The sequence below is a fragment of the Neophocaena asiaeorientalis genome, unplaced genomic scaffold, assembly GCF_003031525.2.
Source record: "Neophocaena asiaeorientalis asiaeorientalis breed wild unplaced genomic scaffold, Neophocaena_asiaeorientalis_V1.1 scaffold162, whole genome shotgun sequence".
Classification (NCBI taxonomy): Eukaryota; Metazoa; Chordata; class Mammalia; order Artiodactyla; family Phocoenidae; genus Neophocaena; species Neophocaena asiaeorientalis.
In genome coordinates this window covers 3,215,820-3,232,670 of record NW_020172637.1, presented here as the reverse complement: position 1 = coordinate 3,232,670, position 16,851 = coordinate 3,215,820, and the positions used below count along the sequence as shown (strand labels likewise).

Sequence of the window (16,851 nt, the reverse complement as noted above, 5' to 3'; positions counted from 1 at the left end):
TCTGGGAATACTAAAATTCCCTGTTGGAGTGTCCCCACGCACATTTGTATATCAAAGACTTGTCATGTTTAAATCAGTTTTTCCCAAATATAAACCTTTTTTTATCAGATAAAAATCCCTCAATATTCCCTTGGCATATACTTTGGGAACTGCTGATTTACACTAATTCTCTCGAATTTTCTCTACAAGTCTTCCTTGTTACCAAGAAGCAGCATATATTTTCAAGGCAGACAGCAAAAGGAGAGAAAGAGCCCAGGCATGAGCAAAAAGCAAAGTCAATGAGCCCACACGAAACAAACTTTTATCGTTAGGCTCACTAGCATTTACAGACTTAACTGAGAGAGCTACAAATCCATGACAGGATTTCGAAGTGGTTTTTAAAGTATTATGTGATATCATGTTCTACTTTTAATTAGTTAAGGCTTCTCCAAGCTCTCAAATTGTAATTTAAAAACAGAAGGAATTTAATGGTAACTAAATTCTCATTCCAATCTTCCCAAATTTTACATGGCTTTGAATATAATCCCAGTCTGAAAATCACATTGATTGCCAAATTAATGGGGAGTACCTAATCTGTTTAGAACCTGTATCAAAAATATGACTCTAATATCTGTCACTATCTCATTGTTTGACCATGGGCAAGTTGAATAAAATAAATAGCACCTGAGTTTCTCCATCAGAAAGAAAGACATTTGCCATTAAATGTTAGTACTATACTTCAGATTCCTATATAGACAGCCATATAACAACTTAGCAATGTATAGGTTTTAACCTTCCAATCTACTCATAAGTAAATCCTTCACATTTTAGTGCCTAACACAGGACCTACCACATATTAGGCACTCAAATATTTATTGAATGAGTTACTTTTGTGTGTTCTTTTCTTCACCTATTCTGTTACATGACTATCTCAAAATACCTCCCTTTTACTCACCCTGACATTATTTCTTTATAGTCATATCACACTGCAAGTTCTAATTTGTAGTCCAGCATCATATTTTGATAAATTTTTGTTTTCTAAGATCAAGCATTCTTGCTATTTCTTTCTTAATTCTATCTCTTTCTCAGTAAAAGTGCCAAAGTGATATAGAACAAATAAGAGGCAGAAATGCTTTATATAATGTTCTATGAAGACCTCTTAACACAATGCTCTTAGAGAAAAACTAATGAAAAAATTATTTATAATAAATAGTAGCAGCAAATTCCTCATGGAAATAGCTTGTGGTTTTCAGTGTGAACAAAAATCATGGACTTTTTTTCCTATGGTAACACAGGGAGATGAATTAGCCTAAGTTATTAAAGATGGTGGCAGAGCAGAGTCGCTCCCAGATGGACTCGCCGGTCTCGGCCTCTATGTTCGCCCCCGAGCCCAGCTCTCCGGGCGTGATTGCTGCCCGGCTCCACAGCAGCTTCAACTTGGACTGCAGCAAGGACGGCAAGGCGCTCGACGGCAAACTGGAGCTGGACCTCACCAGCAAGATGCTTCTAGTGAGCTCTACATCAGAGCAGTATGACAGCCTACTTTGGCAAATGTGGGAGAGGATGGACGAGGGATGCAGGGAGACCACATATGTCACTGGAGATCAGGAGACATGGGTTCGAGCCCTGGTCCGGGAAGATCCCACATGCTGCAGAGCAGCTAAGCCCGTGCGCCACAACTACTGAGCCTGTGCTCTAGAGCCCGCGAGCCACAACTACCGAGCCCACGTGCCACAACTACTGAAGCCCGCACGCCTAGAGCCTGTGCTCCGCAACAAGAGAAGCCACCGCAATGAGAAGCCCGTGCACTGCAACAAAGAGTAACCCCTGCTCGCCACAACTAGAGAAAAGCCTGTGTGCAACAACGAAGACCCAACGCAGCCAAAAATAAATATAAAATAAATTTATTAAATTAAAACAAAACAAAAGGAAAGGGAGTTAAAGAAAGAAGGATAATAGCTATAGATTTGATAGTTTACCGGAAGTGAAACTCTGTCAGAAGGATGGTGAATGAAGAAGCGTCTTTAAAAGATCTCCCAAAGCAGATATTAAAGAAAGGAAAAATAGAATAAAAATAGTATTAACTATAGGATGATTAATTTTCAAAAGAACCTATTTAAAAGTCATACTGCATTATTATTTAAGTTTCAAATGTCACCTTAAGGCAAACTGGGGCCCTGATTTGACTTGCCTGGACCTCTGTTCTCCTGTTAGTCTTCTACTGACAAATTTAGGGCGAGAATGTACACCATCCCCACTGCAGGAAGTTCAGGTTTGGGATGGATTCTGGGTACCTCTTTGATTCACTAGTACCAAGCTGCAGTGGGTCCAGCCCCTTGAGGCTAAGAACTGAAGTGTTATTCACCCAAATAATTATACTTCATAGTCATTCCAATACAGTTATTTTCCTACAGTAGCAGTTCTTAAACTGCAAACCGTGGACTCCTGGGAGTCCCCATGACACTGTTAGGGGGGGTCTAAAACATCAAAATTATTTTGTAATAGTAATAATGCTTTTTCTCTGTGTTCGCATATGCACTGACGGTGCAAAAGCAATGGTGGGTAAAACTGCTAGCTTATTAGCAAGAATCAAGGCAGTGGCACCTAAATATATAGTGATTACTGCTACAATATAGCAGTCATTGTATTCTTTACCACCATGCATTCCAGTTAAAATATGTAAAAATAAATAAATCAATAAATATGCATGACAATTTCACCGAAGGATGTTCACAATTAAGCAGTAAAAATTATTAATTTTATTAAATCTCACCCCTGGAAACACATTTTTAAAATATTCTGTGGTAAAATGGGAAACAAATATGAAGCACTTCTCCATATTAAAGTGCAACGGTTGTCTCAGTGTGATTCAGATGTCAGCTGAACAGGCCACTATTATTCTTGAAAGAACAGGTGATAAACTGTAATTATTCAGACATGGCTATTAGGCAGGGATTTTCTTGAAAATGGATTAAGTGACCCTGTCCCTTCAAGGAAAAAAACAATTTTCAGTATTTGTTACTAATGACAAAGTTTGAGCTTTTAAGTGAAGATTAGAATTTTGGAAAATGTATATCCATGTCTATAAGCTCAAGAGCTTCCCAGTACTTCCTTGATAAGATAGGTTGTGATATTAACAAACACACTTTTTGATATTTTATAATAAAATGTCCCAACGTTTGCAAAAGCTGTACAACTCAATGAACCGATATTTTACAAATAATCAGCGCATTATGTTACAAAGCCGTGCATGGGTAAAAGATTCATTCAAAGTTCAAGACAGATCTATGTAACAGTACAAACAATTCATTAATATGGTTTCAGCTTTTGCACTGCAATTAACCTTTAAGAAATTACCATTTGTTGAGTTTTGGTGCAATACCAAAGAATATCCAAAATTATCTGAAAATAGTCCTCCCTTTTACTACGTGAGGCCAAATTTTCTTCATGTACTAAGGATTGGCAAAATCCTAAATATTTTAGGCTTTGCAGGCTATAAGGTCTCTGCTGCAACCACTCAACTGTGCTGCTGTCAAAAGCAGCTATAGGTAATTCACAAAGGAATGGGCTTGGCCATGTTCCAATAAATTTTTATTTATGGATGCTGAAATTCAAATTTCATATATTTTCATGTGTAATAAATATTATTCTTTTTTGAAAACAAAAACCACTCTTTGCCTGCAGGTTATACAAAAACAGTCAGCAGACTGATCTGGCCTCAGGGCTTGGTGTGCCAACACCTGATATACCTCAAACAAAGTAACACACTCATCAGATTGAAAGCAGAATGCAGCTAGTTGAGATTCTAAGCTGTCTTCTTAAACCAAATATGAAAGAGATTAGCATAAGTGTAAACAATGCCACCTTTTCCACAATTTTTTTATTTTGGAGAATATGGTTATTTTCCTAAAAATACCTATGCTAATATGTAAGGGGTATACTCTTGTTATTTTAAAATAAAGCAGTAAGTATTTTTAAAAAATGTTTCAGTTTTAATTTCTAATAGGGTTACTATTGACAGATGTAATCTACAAAAAGAAAGCCTTTTTGGGGGTCCACAAAAAATTTTAAGAATGTAAAGGGGTCCCTAAGATGAGAAAGTTTGAAAAAAATCACTGTCCTAGAAAATTCAAAAATTATCTATGGAATAAATTAGCAAAATTACACATTGCTTCTTTTCTAACTTCATATATAGTACAACAAATGGCAGTAGAAAAGGAGCAAATTACCTATGTTCTAGAAACTAACAGTCATGAGTCTGGGAAGAGGCATTAGGTCTGTAAATAAACTACACTTCCTTCAACTTGGCTCCTTATAAATACTCCTACAAAGAGTTTCATAGCCGCCCACAAAAGTTAGTCTTTAAGACTGTATCCTTACGGAGGCAGGGGTGTAATTTTACTCTTACCTGATGCAGTGTTCCAACCTAGCCTCCTGCTGGAACACTGTGTCAACCCTGCCTCCCTCCTGAGGGTTCTGCTCTGCCCCTGACATCATCAGAGCATCAGGGCTGAAAAAGAAGAGCATGAGCCTAAATTATTTGTTAAAATAAACCCCAAAAGGGCTTTTATGCAAAAAGTATTTCCATGTATAAAAGTGTGCCTGGAAGGCACAACCCAGTGTGATCATACTGATGTACTGTCAATCTACATTTAAAAGTTAGTAATGATAGGGCTTCCCTGGTGGCGCAGTGGTTGAGAGTCTGCCTGCCGATGCAGGGGACACGGGTTCGTGCCCCGGTCCGGGAAGATCCCACATGCCATGGAGCGGCTGGGCCCGTGAGCCATGGCCGCTGAGCCTGCGCGTCTGGAGCCTGTGCTCCGCAACGGGAGAGGCCACAACAGTGAGAGGCCCGCGTACCGCAAAAAAAAAAAAAAGTTAGTAATGATAATATGAAAAGTGCAAACCTTACTTTCAGGATCGCACTAGAAAATAAAAACACTTTCAGTAGTTTTCATCCTTCTAGGCTCCACAGACCCTAAAAAGTTCCCAGATTCAGTTCAGTTCAGTATACCTGCTGAACAACCTCTTCCTTAAAGAGAAAGAACCTGTTTCAGTTTCATTCTAGGTTTATAATCTACCCACCCCAAATTTCTCTCATTTTCCTAGTATTATACTCAATTCACTAAAAAACTGCTTCAAAATGACTGCCAGCTATTATCAATCTAATAGAAATATATACACTCCCTAAAGTCTTATGGTTTAAAACTTACTTTCTTTTCAAGTAGCAAAACAAATCTAGGAAGAATTCTTCAATCATGTAGGTTCAAGGTTTTAATTTCATTTATCAGCTTCATCTAAGCAAAAAGTAACTATATCTTTTATTTATTTGAGATGTGAATATTATTTGTACAAGAAAAAAACATTTAAAATTTTAAAAAAACAGGTGTGGATAAATTTTAAGTTTAAAAAAACCCCCTATAAATAGCACCTTTTTCATTCACACTTAAAAGACAGGCATAAGCAATGCATATGCAGAAAGAAATTAAAGACTTAATTTAAGATATGCTTTGTTTGCCTTGAATGATATTACATGGATCGAAAAACTAAGTTCTATTTCCAAAAGTAATTCCACTTCTCCCCAATATTCCACAAAATGGAAATTTACTCAGTAAGCAGATTTTAAGAAGGACTATGTAGAAGTCTATTAGTTTTGAATTAAAGCCAAAGATTTTTAAAAAATGAATGTAAAAACATGTCTAACAAGGTTTGAAAACAATAAAACACTTACCCCAAATACTAATTAAATTGCATCTGTTGCCCTTTTTTCTTTTTTTGCAGTACTGATCAACATTTTATAGCAAATACCATTTGGCTCAGCTATTATACTTCAAAGAATATTACCCACAGATATACAGGAGGTTTCCATTATCTAAGTATAGCTAAAAATGGAAAAAGCCCATTTAAAGTTAATCCACTTAAAATAAGGACTAAAATTTCATAAAGAGAAAAAACAACTAAACTGGGGCGTTTTCTTCAAGACTTACACAGAAAATGAGTATAAAGAACAAACCATAAAAGATGTTAAAGATTTTGGGCGAAATTTGGTGGCAAAATTAATAAAAGCATGAATTCAGTCAGTGAACATTTACTGAGGGCCTATAAGTAAATATAGCAAACAAAGATACAGTATTGAGCAAGAAGACAAGGCTCCCATTTATTTCCATGGAGTTCTCGTCCTAACAGAGCAAGACAGACATCCTTCACTTCATTTTGACTTTCACAACACAATCATAAAGAAAAAAGCTCATTTCTGCAAAAAATAATTAATGGTATCATTAAATATACCCAAGGACTCTTACTGAATCCACGGATATTTAAACCATCATCTTTTAAAGCCCCTATTGTGTCATTCTTGCAGAGGTTTTCTCCTTCAAGTATTAGCTAGCCTTGTTTGTCACTGTTTTTGCCAGGAGTTTGAGGAGTTCAGTTATTTTGTCCAGTTTCACTAAATGGTGCACCTTTGCCAATATTTACAATTGTACTGATTCATCACCTCCAATACCCCACTATCTGAAAAGAAATGACACGAGTGTTAAGAATGTATACATATATGGGGTGGGGGGCTTGAGAATTAATTCCTTAGGTGTAAAGTTAATGATGAATATTAGTGCCTATTTTCATTTTCCTCTGCAACTAAAGGCACTTGGAGAGTAAATTTTCCAAAACAAAGATTCGAGGTTCTCTGTACAAAACAAAAATATATGTATCTTTTTTTTTGCAACACCAATTTAAAAGTAAAGCCAGGAAACTACCCGAAAATTCCATCAATAAGAAACTGGTTGAATTAAGGAACATTCACAAATTATGATAAAGAATGTGACAGCTCTATATGTAACAAAGTGCAGAGATGTACAACATTATTAGAAAAAAATCAAGGATGTACAGTGTGAATGCACTTGTGTAAAAACAGAGAGCTGCATGTGTTACTTCTACAGGCTTTTATATGTTAAAATTTTGTGTGTGAACACAAGAGAAACTATTAACATTGATAAATTCACATCAAGCTAGTCTCAAGTATGTATTTTTGGTAAACGACTCATAAATAAAAAGTCTGGCTTTTAAAAATATTCATGTTAAAAGTACCACTAGGAGCTTGGGGACCTATGCTATCTATGCACCATATCAACAACAATGAAACACATGCTCAAGTTTACTGTACAAAGCAGCGATTATGGAGGAGGACACAGAATAGTGAACAAATTCCTTTACCTCTCTGAGCATCTCAAGCAGATACTACTGAGGTGCTCATATGAGCAGTGTGGTGTGAAGACAGGAAACAGTTTTAAACAAGTGGTTCAGCCAACTTAGTCATTTCAAAAATGCGAACGCCTACTTATGTGTACTCAGTTTGCACCCTGCTAGGTGCTTAAACATGATGAACAAGACCAATCTGGCTACTATCTGCCCAGGAACCTCTAATCTAGTTTAAGAGAGACTGACCAAATAATCGCCAAAAAATATACGTAAAATTGAAACTGTGCTACAAAGATGATTCTTTGGAAATTGAGTTTAAGAGGTGGAGACTGAGTTTAAAATGTATAATAACTCAATGTGTTGTTTTTTTTTTCTTTAAGATACAATTGTGGTAGGCTAGCAGTTCACCTTAATCTTTTTTTAATAGAAGATAACCATTCCTAAGAGGGGGGAGGGATAAATTGGGAGATTGGGATTGACATATACACACTACTATATATAAAATAGATAACCAATAAGTACCTACTGAATAGCACAGGGAACTCCACTCAATACTCTGTAATGACCTATATGGAAAAAGAATCTAAAAAAAGAGTGGATATATGTCTATGTATAACTGATTCACTTTGCTGTACACCGGAAACTAACACAATATTGTAAGTCAACTATACTCCAATAAAAATTTTAAAAATTTAGAAAAAAAGAAGATAGCTATTCCTAGAAGATTACCATTCTTTCTTGAATTCAGCTTCAGAAAGCTTCCACAGATGAATTCTTGTATGTTTTCTTTTATAAGACAACGAAAGTTATTTACTCCAGCTGTCAAATTCAGTGATGTTCAATGTTAAATATTTTAATTCAGGTCTACACAAGTACCTCTACCTCTGGTCCTTGGTTGTTCTGTTTTATCTGGTATATTTAATCCTATAAATCTAATCAAATGACTTTGGAAAAAATACATATATATCCCACCTGTGTTTGCATGCCTACAGAAAGCTTAGCTTGTTACTTCAAGCAACTGTAACTCAAGTCATCATTATTCATCATCTATTTTTCTGTAAGAGTTACTTAAACTGTAAATATAGAATACTTGTGGAGCTAATATTTTAATATGCCCCAACATCATAAAGTTAAAACAAATGACTGTTTTTCCAAAGACAGAAATGTTAAGGAAAAAACCCTACTTTAAAAAGGGCACATATTTAGCATAATTTACTCAATAATTATTTACTAAGCTACTTAGTCCATGCCTGCAAGTGCTAGGTCCTGAGGATACTACAATGAATATGGTACATTTCCTATTTTTTTAAGGGGCTCACAGTGTAGTGGTAGAAAGAGGATAAAAAAGAAGAGGAGTCAGCATAATGTGTGCCATAATGAACAGCACATAGGATATGCTGTGCAAGATCAGAGAAGATAGAAACCACCTTTGCCTGTAAGGCACAAAGTCTCCACAGAAGGAATATTTATGATAAGTTCTCAGGTCAGCCAAAAGAAAGTGTTTGGGTGTGCCTCCTTTAACTGGGAACATCTAAAAACACAGCTATTTAAAAATGGTTTTTAAGGATACTGATTGAATCACAGTGTCACAGGACAATTTCTATATTCAAAGGACTTTGTGTCATGAATCTCAGGCTTATGATAGGTAGGAGAAAGAAGATTAAATGGTTCTTCCCACCTCAAAATAGAACTCCAAATTTATCATTTATGAGTAGGCAAAGCAGATTTTAATCTAATATTGTGTGGTCAAAATGTTCACAATAAATTTGACTGGAAACCATATAATATTATGTTAGAATTGGAAAAAACTGAGTCTTTGACACCTTTAAAATTATAGTTAAAGCAATAGTGTATAGAGACATGCAGGCAAAAAACCAGAGTGTCTCTTTGCTAAACAAATCTAACAGGTGTAAAAAGACAAATGCCCAGGAAAGAACTTGCATCATCGGCCTTAAAATTCCGTCAGTAGATCAACATGACAAAGAACCACACTTTATTTAAATTAAAGAAAGAAAACAAAGACTCTACTGACTACATGCAAAAGTCAGATTCACCTATCTGAATCCAACAGATGACAAGATCAGACAAGTCTCTAGAAAATGACATAAAACAGAATAAGCTTGACTTATTTCTTGTATTAGTATGCTATCAGTTTTTAAAAAATTAAAGTCATAAAAAAACTCTACATACGAGCCCAATTTATAAATCAATGATGCAGCAAGTCTGTAGCTATCAAAATTGCTTCCCTTTTGCCTACTAGCAAAAAGCTAAATAAAGAAGTGATTTTTGTTTATTTCCTAATTAGGTAAACCAAAGAACTGTGAAGCAAAATTATCTGACAAAAACGCTTCGCTTTCAGCTCAAGTTAGAGGGTAACTGACGCCAAATAACTACCTGAAATGATTAGGCAAATCCTAGGATTCTCACAGGATAATGTTTCTAAAAAACTGAAATCAACAGTAAATTATTTAATCAACCTATTGGTTGATAAAAGGTCAGGATACAATTCAGGTCTTAAAATATGAATGGCATCAAATCCACATTTCAGGTGGAGAAACAGAAGGAAAAAATAAGAGTAAATGGTTAGAACTTGCCCAAGGAAGGTCACAGAGTTAAGTAGCAAAACTAGAAGCACACTCAGATTCTTAACTCCAAGGAGACTGTTCTCTTCCTGACAGTAATGACATGTATATGGTTCTTTCCGTAAAATTTAGACAGTGAAGTCAGATGACTTGCGTTTCTGAGTTAAATAGACGTTGCCCTTTTAAGAGCCAAATTTCGTTCTATCTTCTCTTTTTAAAAGCATAAAATTCCTTCCAACATAAAATACAAGAGAATTTAGATAGAAAAATTGTAGACAATAATTTAGTTTTAATTAGGTACATTAATAATTTAGCATTAATTTCCTCTTATTCATTCAGAATGTAAGGAAAGAGTACTCATTTTTTACCCCTTGTAGTCTTATTTCCTTTTAAAGAAAGCTACCAGTAAGTATGAGCACTTATAAAAGCATTCTTGTAAACATTTTAAAAAAAGCACTATCTACAATCAAATACAAATTTCCCAGATTTCTTTAGAGTCTGAAGAAAAGAAGTGGGCTTTTTAAAGGAAAATGCTTGCGACTGCAGAGGTCTAAGGATAAACCAGGCATTCCCTTCAACAAATTAAGATGCATTAAATGGAAAAATGTTGATAATGAAGATAAGCTACTTTACCCACTTCAGACAATTTATAATGCAATTAAAGGCAGCAAAGTAACAAGATACTATGAAATGCTCTTCAGATCTCTGCAAGTCACTAGTGTAAGGTGAAATAGTGGCATGTATTCTTTATCTCTTTATTTAAAGTTTACTAAATAAGCCAAGCCATTAATCCAGGTTCAGCCTGTACATCCTATTCTGATGGCAAATCTACGTGCTTCTGATGAAATGTTTATGCTCTTAAACTAAGTTTTAACGTCTATCTTTATTTTGCTTTAAGAATCAAGTGTTATGTTTATTAAGGCATGCAGTCAGGTCTCTTCAGCTCCCGGTCTTACCTGCTGAATCTTCCAAATCAATCAGTTTGGGCATTAAGCTTTCAGGGAGTTTTTCCGGTAAGTCGTAGCCATTCTTCCTAGCAACTACCAGATGAAAAGCAGCACAAAACTCATCCAGTGTCAAGGCTCCATCTTTATCAAAGTCTGAGAGTTCCCTAGAAGAAAAACTTATTATTAATATCATCATATTCTGCTTTGACTCCCTTTAGGTCTCAAAAAGGAGAGAAATCCTTTCCCAGAAAATTGCAATCTATAATTTTTAAAATTCCATAGATGGAAAGATATGTAATGAAACAAATATAGCAAACTGTTAACTGTAGGCAGCGGGCATATGGGTGTTGAAGGAACAATTCTTTAAACTTTTCTGTATGCCTTAAATTCTCATAATAAAATGCTGAAGAAACAGTCCCAATAAATAAAATCACCAAAAAATGACCTTTACCCCATATGCATTTTTAGTAACAGGATTTAGTTAAAGCTAGCCTTAGTTAGTAAGTCACTGAAATTTTTAAAAACTATTTTTACTGTTATCAAACTTCTACATGTATGCACTTTAAGGCATCCAATAGAATTACAAGACTTGATACAAAGAATGAGCAGCCCCACCGTGATGCCGATTTTCTGGTTGCAGATGCAACCATTTTTCATTCATTACCTTAAACTACATAAATAGCATGCATATATTGCTAGTTCTTGATTTTTCGGTTTTAGGCATTATCTACCTACTTCCTACCATAGCATCCTATGCCTCTAAAAACCTTAATAACAAAATAATTTAGAATGTAAAGAAATACACTGATATACAGTAGAAATAACATTTGTTTATCCAATAAGTGTTTTTAAAAAATAATTTGTGATTGTAATTTGTGTTTTTAATGGCTAATTTCAACTACACAGCAGCTATCCTGAGTCTCAGTCTATATTTAAATGGCAGCTAAGCATGTCCTTAAGATCACGCCTTGGTATAGGACTTACTAAACGTTAAAAAACAAATGTGATAAACATAACCATGTATGGGCAAACTAGCTTTTATTCCACACATTATGCTTTCAACAAGAAATAGGTGATACAGCTTAAAGAATTTTTATAACCCATTTTAAAGAACTACTACAGTGTTATCACTTATTTCTTTTCTAAAGAGTGAGAGAAAAGCTGGCTATTATAAGGTAATACTGGGTTCTTTGAGAATATTCCTGAAAAGGTTACTCTAATAGTTTATTTTTTAAAGTTCAAAAATCTACCTGCTATAAACTCCTCTGAAACAACCCACATTACCCAACTAATGATATACCACACTTACCAAATATGAGAAAGTTCAAGAATAGGAAGTTTTGATTTTGTAAAAAACTCTTTAGCTGCAGATCCTGAAATATTAAAACAGTGTTGTTTAATGTTATTCTGAACTTACAGCTCCAAGAATAAAATGTGAGGTAAGAGTCTTAAGACTTTTGTCACTGAGAAAAAGGTAACCGTAACATGTGTACATGCCATGTTTTTGGTTTCCAGCGATTATAAAGTTTTTAGGCAATTTGAGAATTAATTTATCCTTTATAATCTCTGACCAATAAAACCATGTTTTTGAGATTATGAAATTGAGATTGTCCTATCCATCTAGAAGAACTTCTGTTTTTAACAACTCACCTGGAATAAATCCGTTTAGATCAGGCTGAATGGTTTTAAATTGATTTACATAATACTGTCTTTGTTCATCTGTTATTTTCCAGGGATCGTCATAACTACTGGATTGCCTACGAATTTCATTGGCAGTTGTAGCTGATGCTACAGTTCGTACTGTTGTCTGGTCCTGTAATGAAACATTTTTTCCTCAGTACAGCATCTATCTATATGATTACATGGACCAAGATCGCTAGGTTACTTATCTTTGAAAGTAAAACTTTTTGTGGATGTTTAAAAAGTAAGTCTTCACAAACATCAGCAAACCACATATTTGTTATATAGGTTATTAAACGTTTTCGCACAATGATTATATAAATGTGTAGAACAACAGCAATATGTAAGCAACAGAAAGTTATGTAAAATGTGCTAAGAAAGCCAAGCAAATACATTCCTAGATGCAGAAACCTTTCAAAGCTTCACTATGGAATTAGCAAGAAAATCAGCCAAAACTTTCAGTGAAACATTCCAATGAAAACAGATTTGAAGAAAACGCACAGAGTTCTGTTTTTTTTGTAAAAGAGTGAACTTGCATTTATAAAATTTGCAACAGCAAAATATGAAAACAATGACTGCAGCAATACTCTGAATGAAGCAAATAAAAATGCAATACCAATAAAATGTCACACCTGGACAGAAGCAGGATGCATGGTTAAAAGAGTACTGGTTGGTGGAGTATCTGCAAAACTGACCCAATTTTCTTGAGGTGGAGGTGGAGAATGCCCTGACCATACTGCATCACCAGCAGAAGAACCTAAAAGCAGAATGGGTAAACATGCTGACTCATTTTTGGAGGAAAAAACTAGTTACAAGGTTTTTAATGATAACAAATCACCACACACATATACAAGTTTTCTTTTAAATGCTAACTGTGAAGAAATGTTAACAATTTCCAAAATGGAATCTTCTCTGTCAATTTAAAATTATACCTCATTTGGTATAACCAATTTATTGCTGTAATAAGCAATATAGCAGCAGAATCATTTTTACAACAAAGTGTACTTCCCTTCACTAATATAATCTATACTTAGGAATGTATCCCTAGGAGTATTTATTTATTCATTTTACTCTTCAGAGAATCTGATCCCAGTAAACTTTTGTCTAAGCATCACAGATATAAATAAATGCAATTACCACTCTGCAAAGTGATATATCTACTTAGAAACTTTCACAGCTGGCTTTTGCTTCTCTTTAAGGCACTTAACATATAATTAAAAATTGACTTGGAGGCAACTCTTAAAGGAACATTATCAAGTTTTCTTCAGTTTACAGCCCTTAATAAATGTTACTTTAAAAAAATTTCTAAATACCTGACTGTGCTTCACCAAAGGGAGACCAAAATGGCCCAGGTCCTGCAAGAGGCCTCTCACTGTTTCCTCCACTGGGATGGCGGCTGTGCTTCCTCCATGTGTGTGGAGAAGTTGGTGGAGACTGCTGTGGCGAAACTACTGGGGATACAGGTTCCTAGAAAAACATCATTACTTTAAAATTTAAATTTTAAGGTAACATTTTCATTACTAAGGCACTCAATAAATGTTTCAGTGTAAGCATTAGCACAGGACATCAACTGATAGCATTTACATGCACGTGCTTACCTGCTGATCTGCAGATGTACGAGGCTGGCCAGTATCATGGCTTGTGGATCCCTTTTTCACTTGCCCCCTGCCCGGTGGTGGGGGAATTACACCAGAATAAGACCCTTGATTTTCAGAATCTGAAGAATATGAGGCTGCATGACGAGATTCCTGTTCATTCTTCGAAGCAACAAATCTTGGCAGAGGAAGGTCCTTTACTGTTAACCACAAAAATAATTATTACTTCAAAATAAAAAAAGGTATACACATGAAAAACTGAAATAAGAGATGAATTTGACATTAGAAAGAATTTTTGCAAAAACTGATACAGAAACAACAGGCATAAAATGTTTACCTCTACAAAATTCAGATCATCTCTCTTAGATTGTTTAGGGAAACTTTAACCTAGAAAGAAGTAACACCGAACTGTCCTTAAGGAGTTAAGCTGTATTAAATGTTCATTGCATGTCTGGCCCTATGCTTGTACTTTGTATCTATCTCGTCTCATAACCATTATCAACCCCATTTTACAGAGAAAGAAACTGAGACTCCAAGATACCAAGGTCATTGACAGTTAGGATTTCCACCCAGGTGAATCGGACCCCGAAGCCTAGGCTGTTTCTACTCACACTGGTTCCCTAAAGGAAGATGTTAGAGCTCTAAGCAAAATAAGAATATGTCACTAAGTTTGAGACTAGATTAATCTAGACATTTTCATTGCAGAAATTCCTGAAAACAACTTACTGTTCACCTACCAAGGACACAGAACAAGGCGTCAGTTATACCCACCCACTTCAGTCTAGCTTATGACACTCCTACAGGCAAATATTCTACATTCAGTTTTAAGTAGAAAAGAGGATAAAAGACTGAGAATTTCTCTGCACACTTTTAGACTAGAACAATACAGCACCAAAACCATTTTTAGAGGAAAGTGTACTTCCCTCCACCATGATTACCAGAATTTCTCTTTAGAATCTCCACATTAAGAAGGGAAAACATTGTTTATTCAGCATTTATGTAAAGGAATTCAAAATTACCTGGAAAGAATGTAAACTCTCAACTCTAGAACAATGATATGTGGCAAACCAGAGCTCCACAATGAAAACCTCTGGATGACTAATAAACTGAGCTGGTACTGAAAACTATGTTATAAAAATTCTAACATCAGAGAAAACCTCAAGTTTTCTCTTGCCCGCCTTTCCTATGAAAACCAAAGAACTCTGCATTTAAGTGCCTACCTTTATAGAATTTCCATCTACTTCGGCATCAATGAGCCTCCAAATAACAGAAAAACAAATTATCCTAGGTGACATTTGTAAGGTGGTTAGATGCTTGTATTTGGGTTTTAGTCTGCCAATATTTTTAATACTGTGTCTTTCAATCAAAGTTTTGGTTAACTAATACTTTCTAATTTCAAATGGAGCTTTCATGGCTTTTCCAAACAGGAAAACACAAAGTATAATGTTGTTTTATACTTACTTAGTAGAAAAGAATATAAGGAAAGCATATATGAAGATGGGCACTATAATTCATCATTTACCTTGATAAAATTATTCATCTAAATTCTAAGCAATTTTTAGTAAATTAATTTTTAAAAATCACCATTTTAAAAGTTTTTATATTACCATCAAATATGTACATATATGCCATAACAGAGTTAAGACAGACATATTTTTCTAATATTAACAAATGAAAAGAGCATGGTAGTAAAAGACATGACACTAACTCAACGTCACAAATGCCACTGAAACATCAGAAAGACTCAACAGTTGTGACTTTACTTCATTTGTGATTAGAAGTTCATCTTCATTTCAGTTACTAATATATTCCATATTTACCTGTATTTATACTTTCCACTCTTAAAGGGAAGCCAGACTGGGCAACAGCTACAAGTTTCAAAGCAATATAGAACTGACTTCTTCCAAAATAACCAAGTCTAGTTGCACCACAAAGCTCCATAATCTATAAAAGAACACAATGTTAACATTAAGAATTATGACAATAATTCTCCACATAAGCAGCTATCTAACTTCTGTTTATCACTTCTCCAAAATACATAGCTGACATATGGTATATTACTCTCAACTGACAACCAACTTCCTCAAGTTTCAGGTTTAAATGTTTGAAAATAAAAAGGCACTGACCTTACAATAAGAGGGTTATCACTCTCCTACGTATTAAAATTCATGTGATAAGTAACTACACTTTATTAAAAATCACATCTTTTAGAAACAAATGTACCATCTACTCTTCTTCATAAGCACTGTGCATACAATAGGGCCAAAAGTTTCTGCAACTAATAGATTATTAAGCAGCCATTTAAAGTAAGTCATAAAATGACATACTAAGTGGGAAAAGGCAGGAGGCATAATTTTAACTACATAAACAGAACTTTTAAAACAAACAGATATATAAAAATTCTACTAACAAATTTGTTAGGTGAGATTAACAGTATGTTTTTTTTCCCTCTTATTTTCCAGATTATATTTAATGTGGTTATACTACTTTTCTTTAAAACAATTTTTGCTTTTTTTTTTTTTTTTTTTTAAAGCATGAAGGCTTTCAAGGATCATTCTAGTCACTCAACAAGTATTTCTCGACTGGCTACTACAAGTATCAGACTAGAAAAGAGAATTTTGAATTACAAGATTAAATTATAATCCCCAAAGGTGGAGTAACATCTACTATACAGACATCATAAAGTAATCTTAAAACAAGCACTAAGTATCCTTGTCTCAGCTTCTCAAAAAATTCAACTTCTTGTACAAAGGGAACATATTTTTTCTATTTTCTTTTTCCCAAAACACTCAAAGGAAGATTAAGGTACCTGAGACGCTGTGGTACTAAATCAGAAGTATTTACTAGAATTGCAAAAAAGCAACTATCAAT

General features: G+C 34.7%; 1 protein-coding gene across 5 annotated transcripts in view; it reads right to left on the bottom strand.

Moving 5' to 3' along the window:
* The window catches only part of REPS1 (RALBP1 associated Eps domain containing 1), a 72,455-nt gene that overhangs the window by 24,988 nt on the left and 30,616 nt on the right, over nt 1-16,851 (bottom strand). For all 5 annotated transcript variants that reach the window (XM_024739394.1, XM_024739395.1, XM_024739397.1 and 2 more), the window contains exons 2-8: nt 15,801-15,924; nt 13,984-14,180; nt 13,699-13,852; nt 13,018-13,142; nt 12,356-12,518; nt 12,015-12,078; nt 10,715-10,869 (exon numbers count right to left, since the gene is read on the bottom strand). In XM_024739394.1, the coding sequence (XP_024595162.1) occupies nt 10,715-10,869; nt 12,015-12,078; nt 12,356-12,518; nt 13,018-13,142; nt 13,699-13,852; nt 13,984-14,180; nt 15,801-15,921 (979 nt within the window). In that variant the 5' untranslated portion in view covers nt 15,922-15,924. The remainder of the gene's footprint in view (nt 1-10,714; nt 10,870-12,014; nt 12,079-12,355; nt 12,519-13,017; nt 13,143-13,698; nt 13,853-13,983; nt 14,181-15,800; nt 15,925-16,851) is intronic.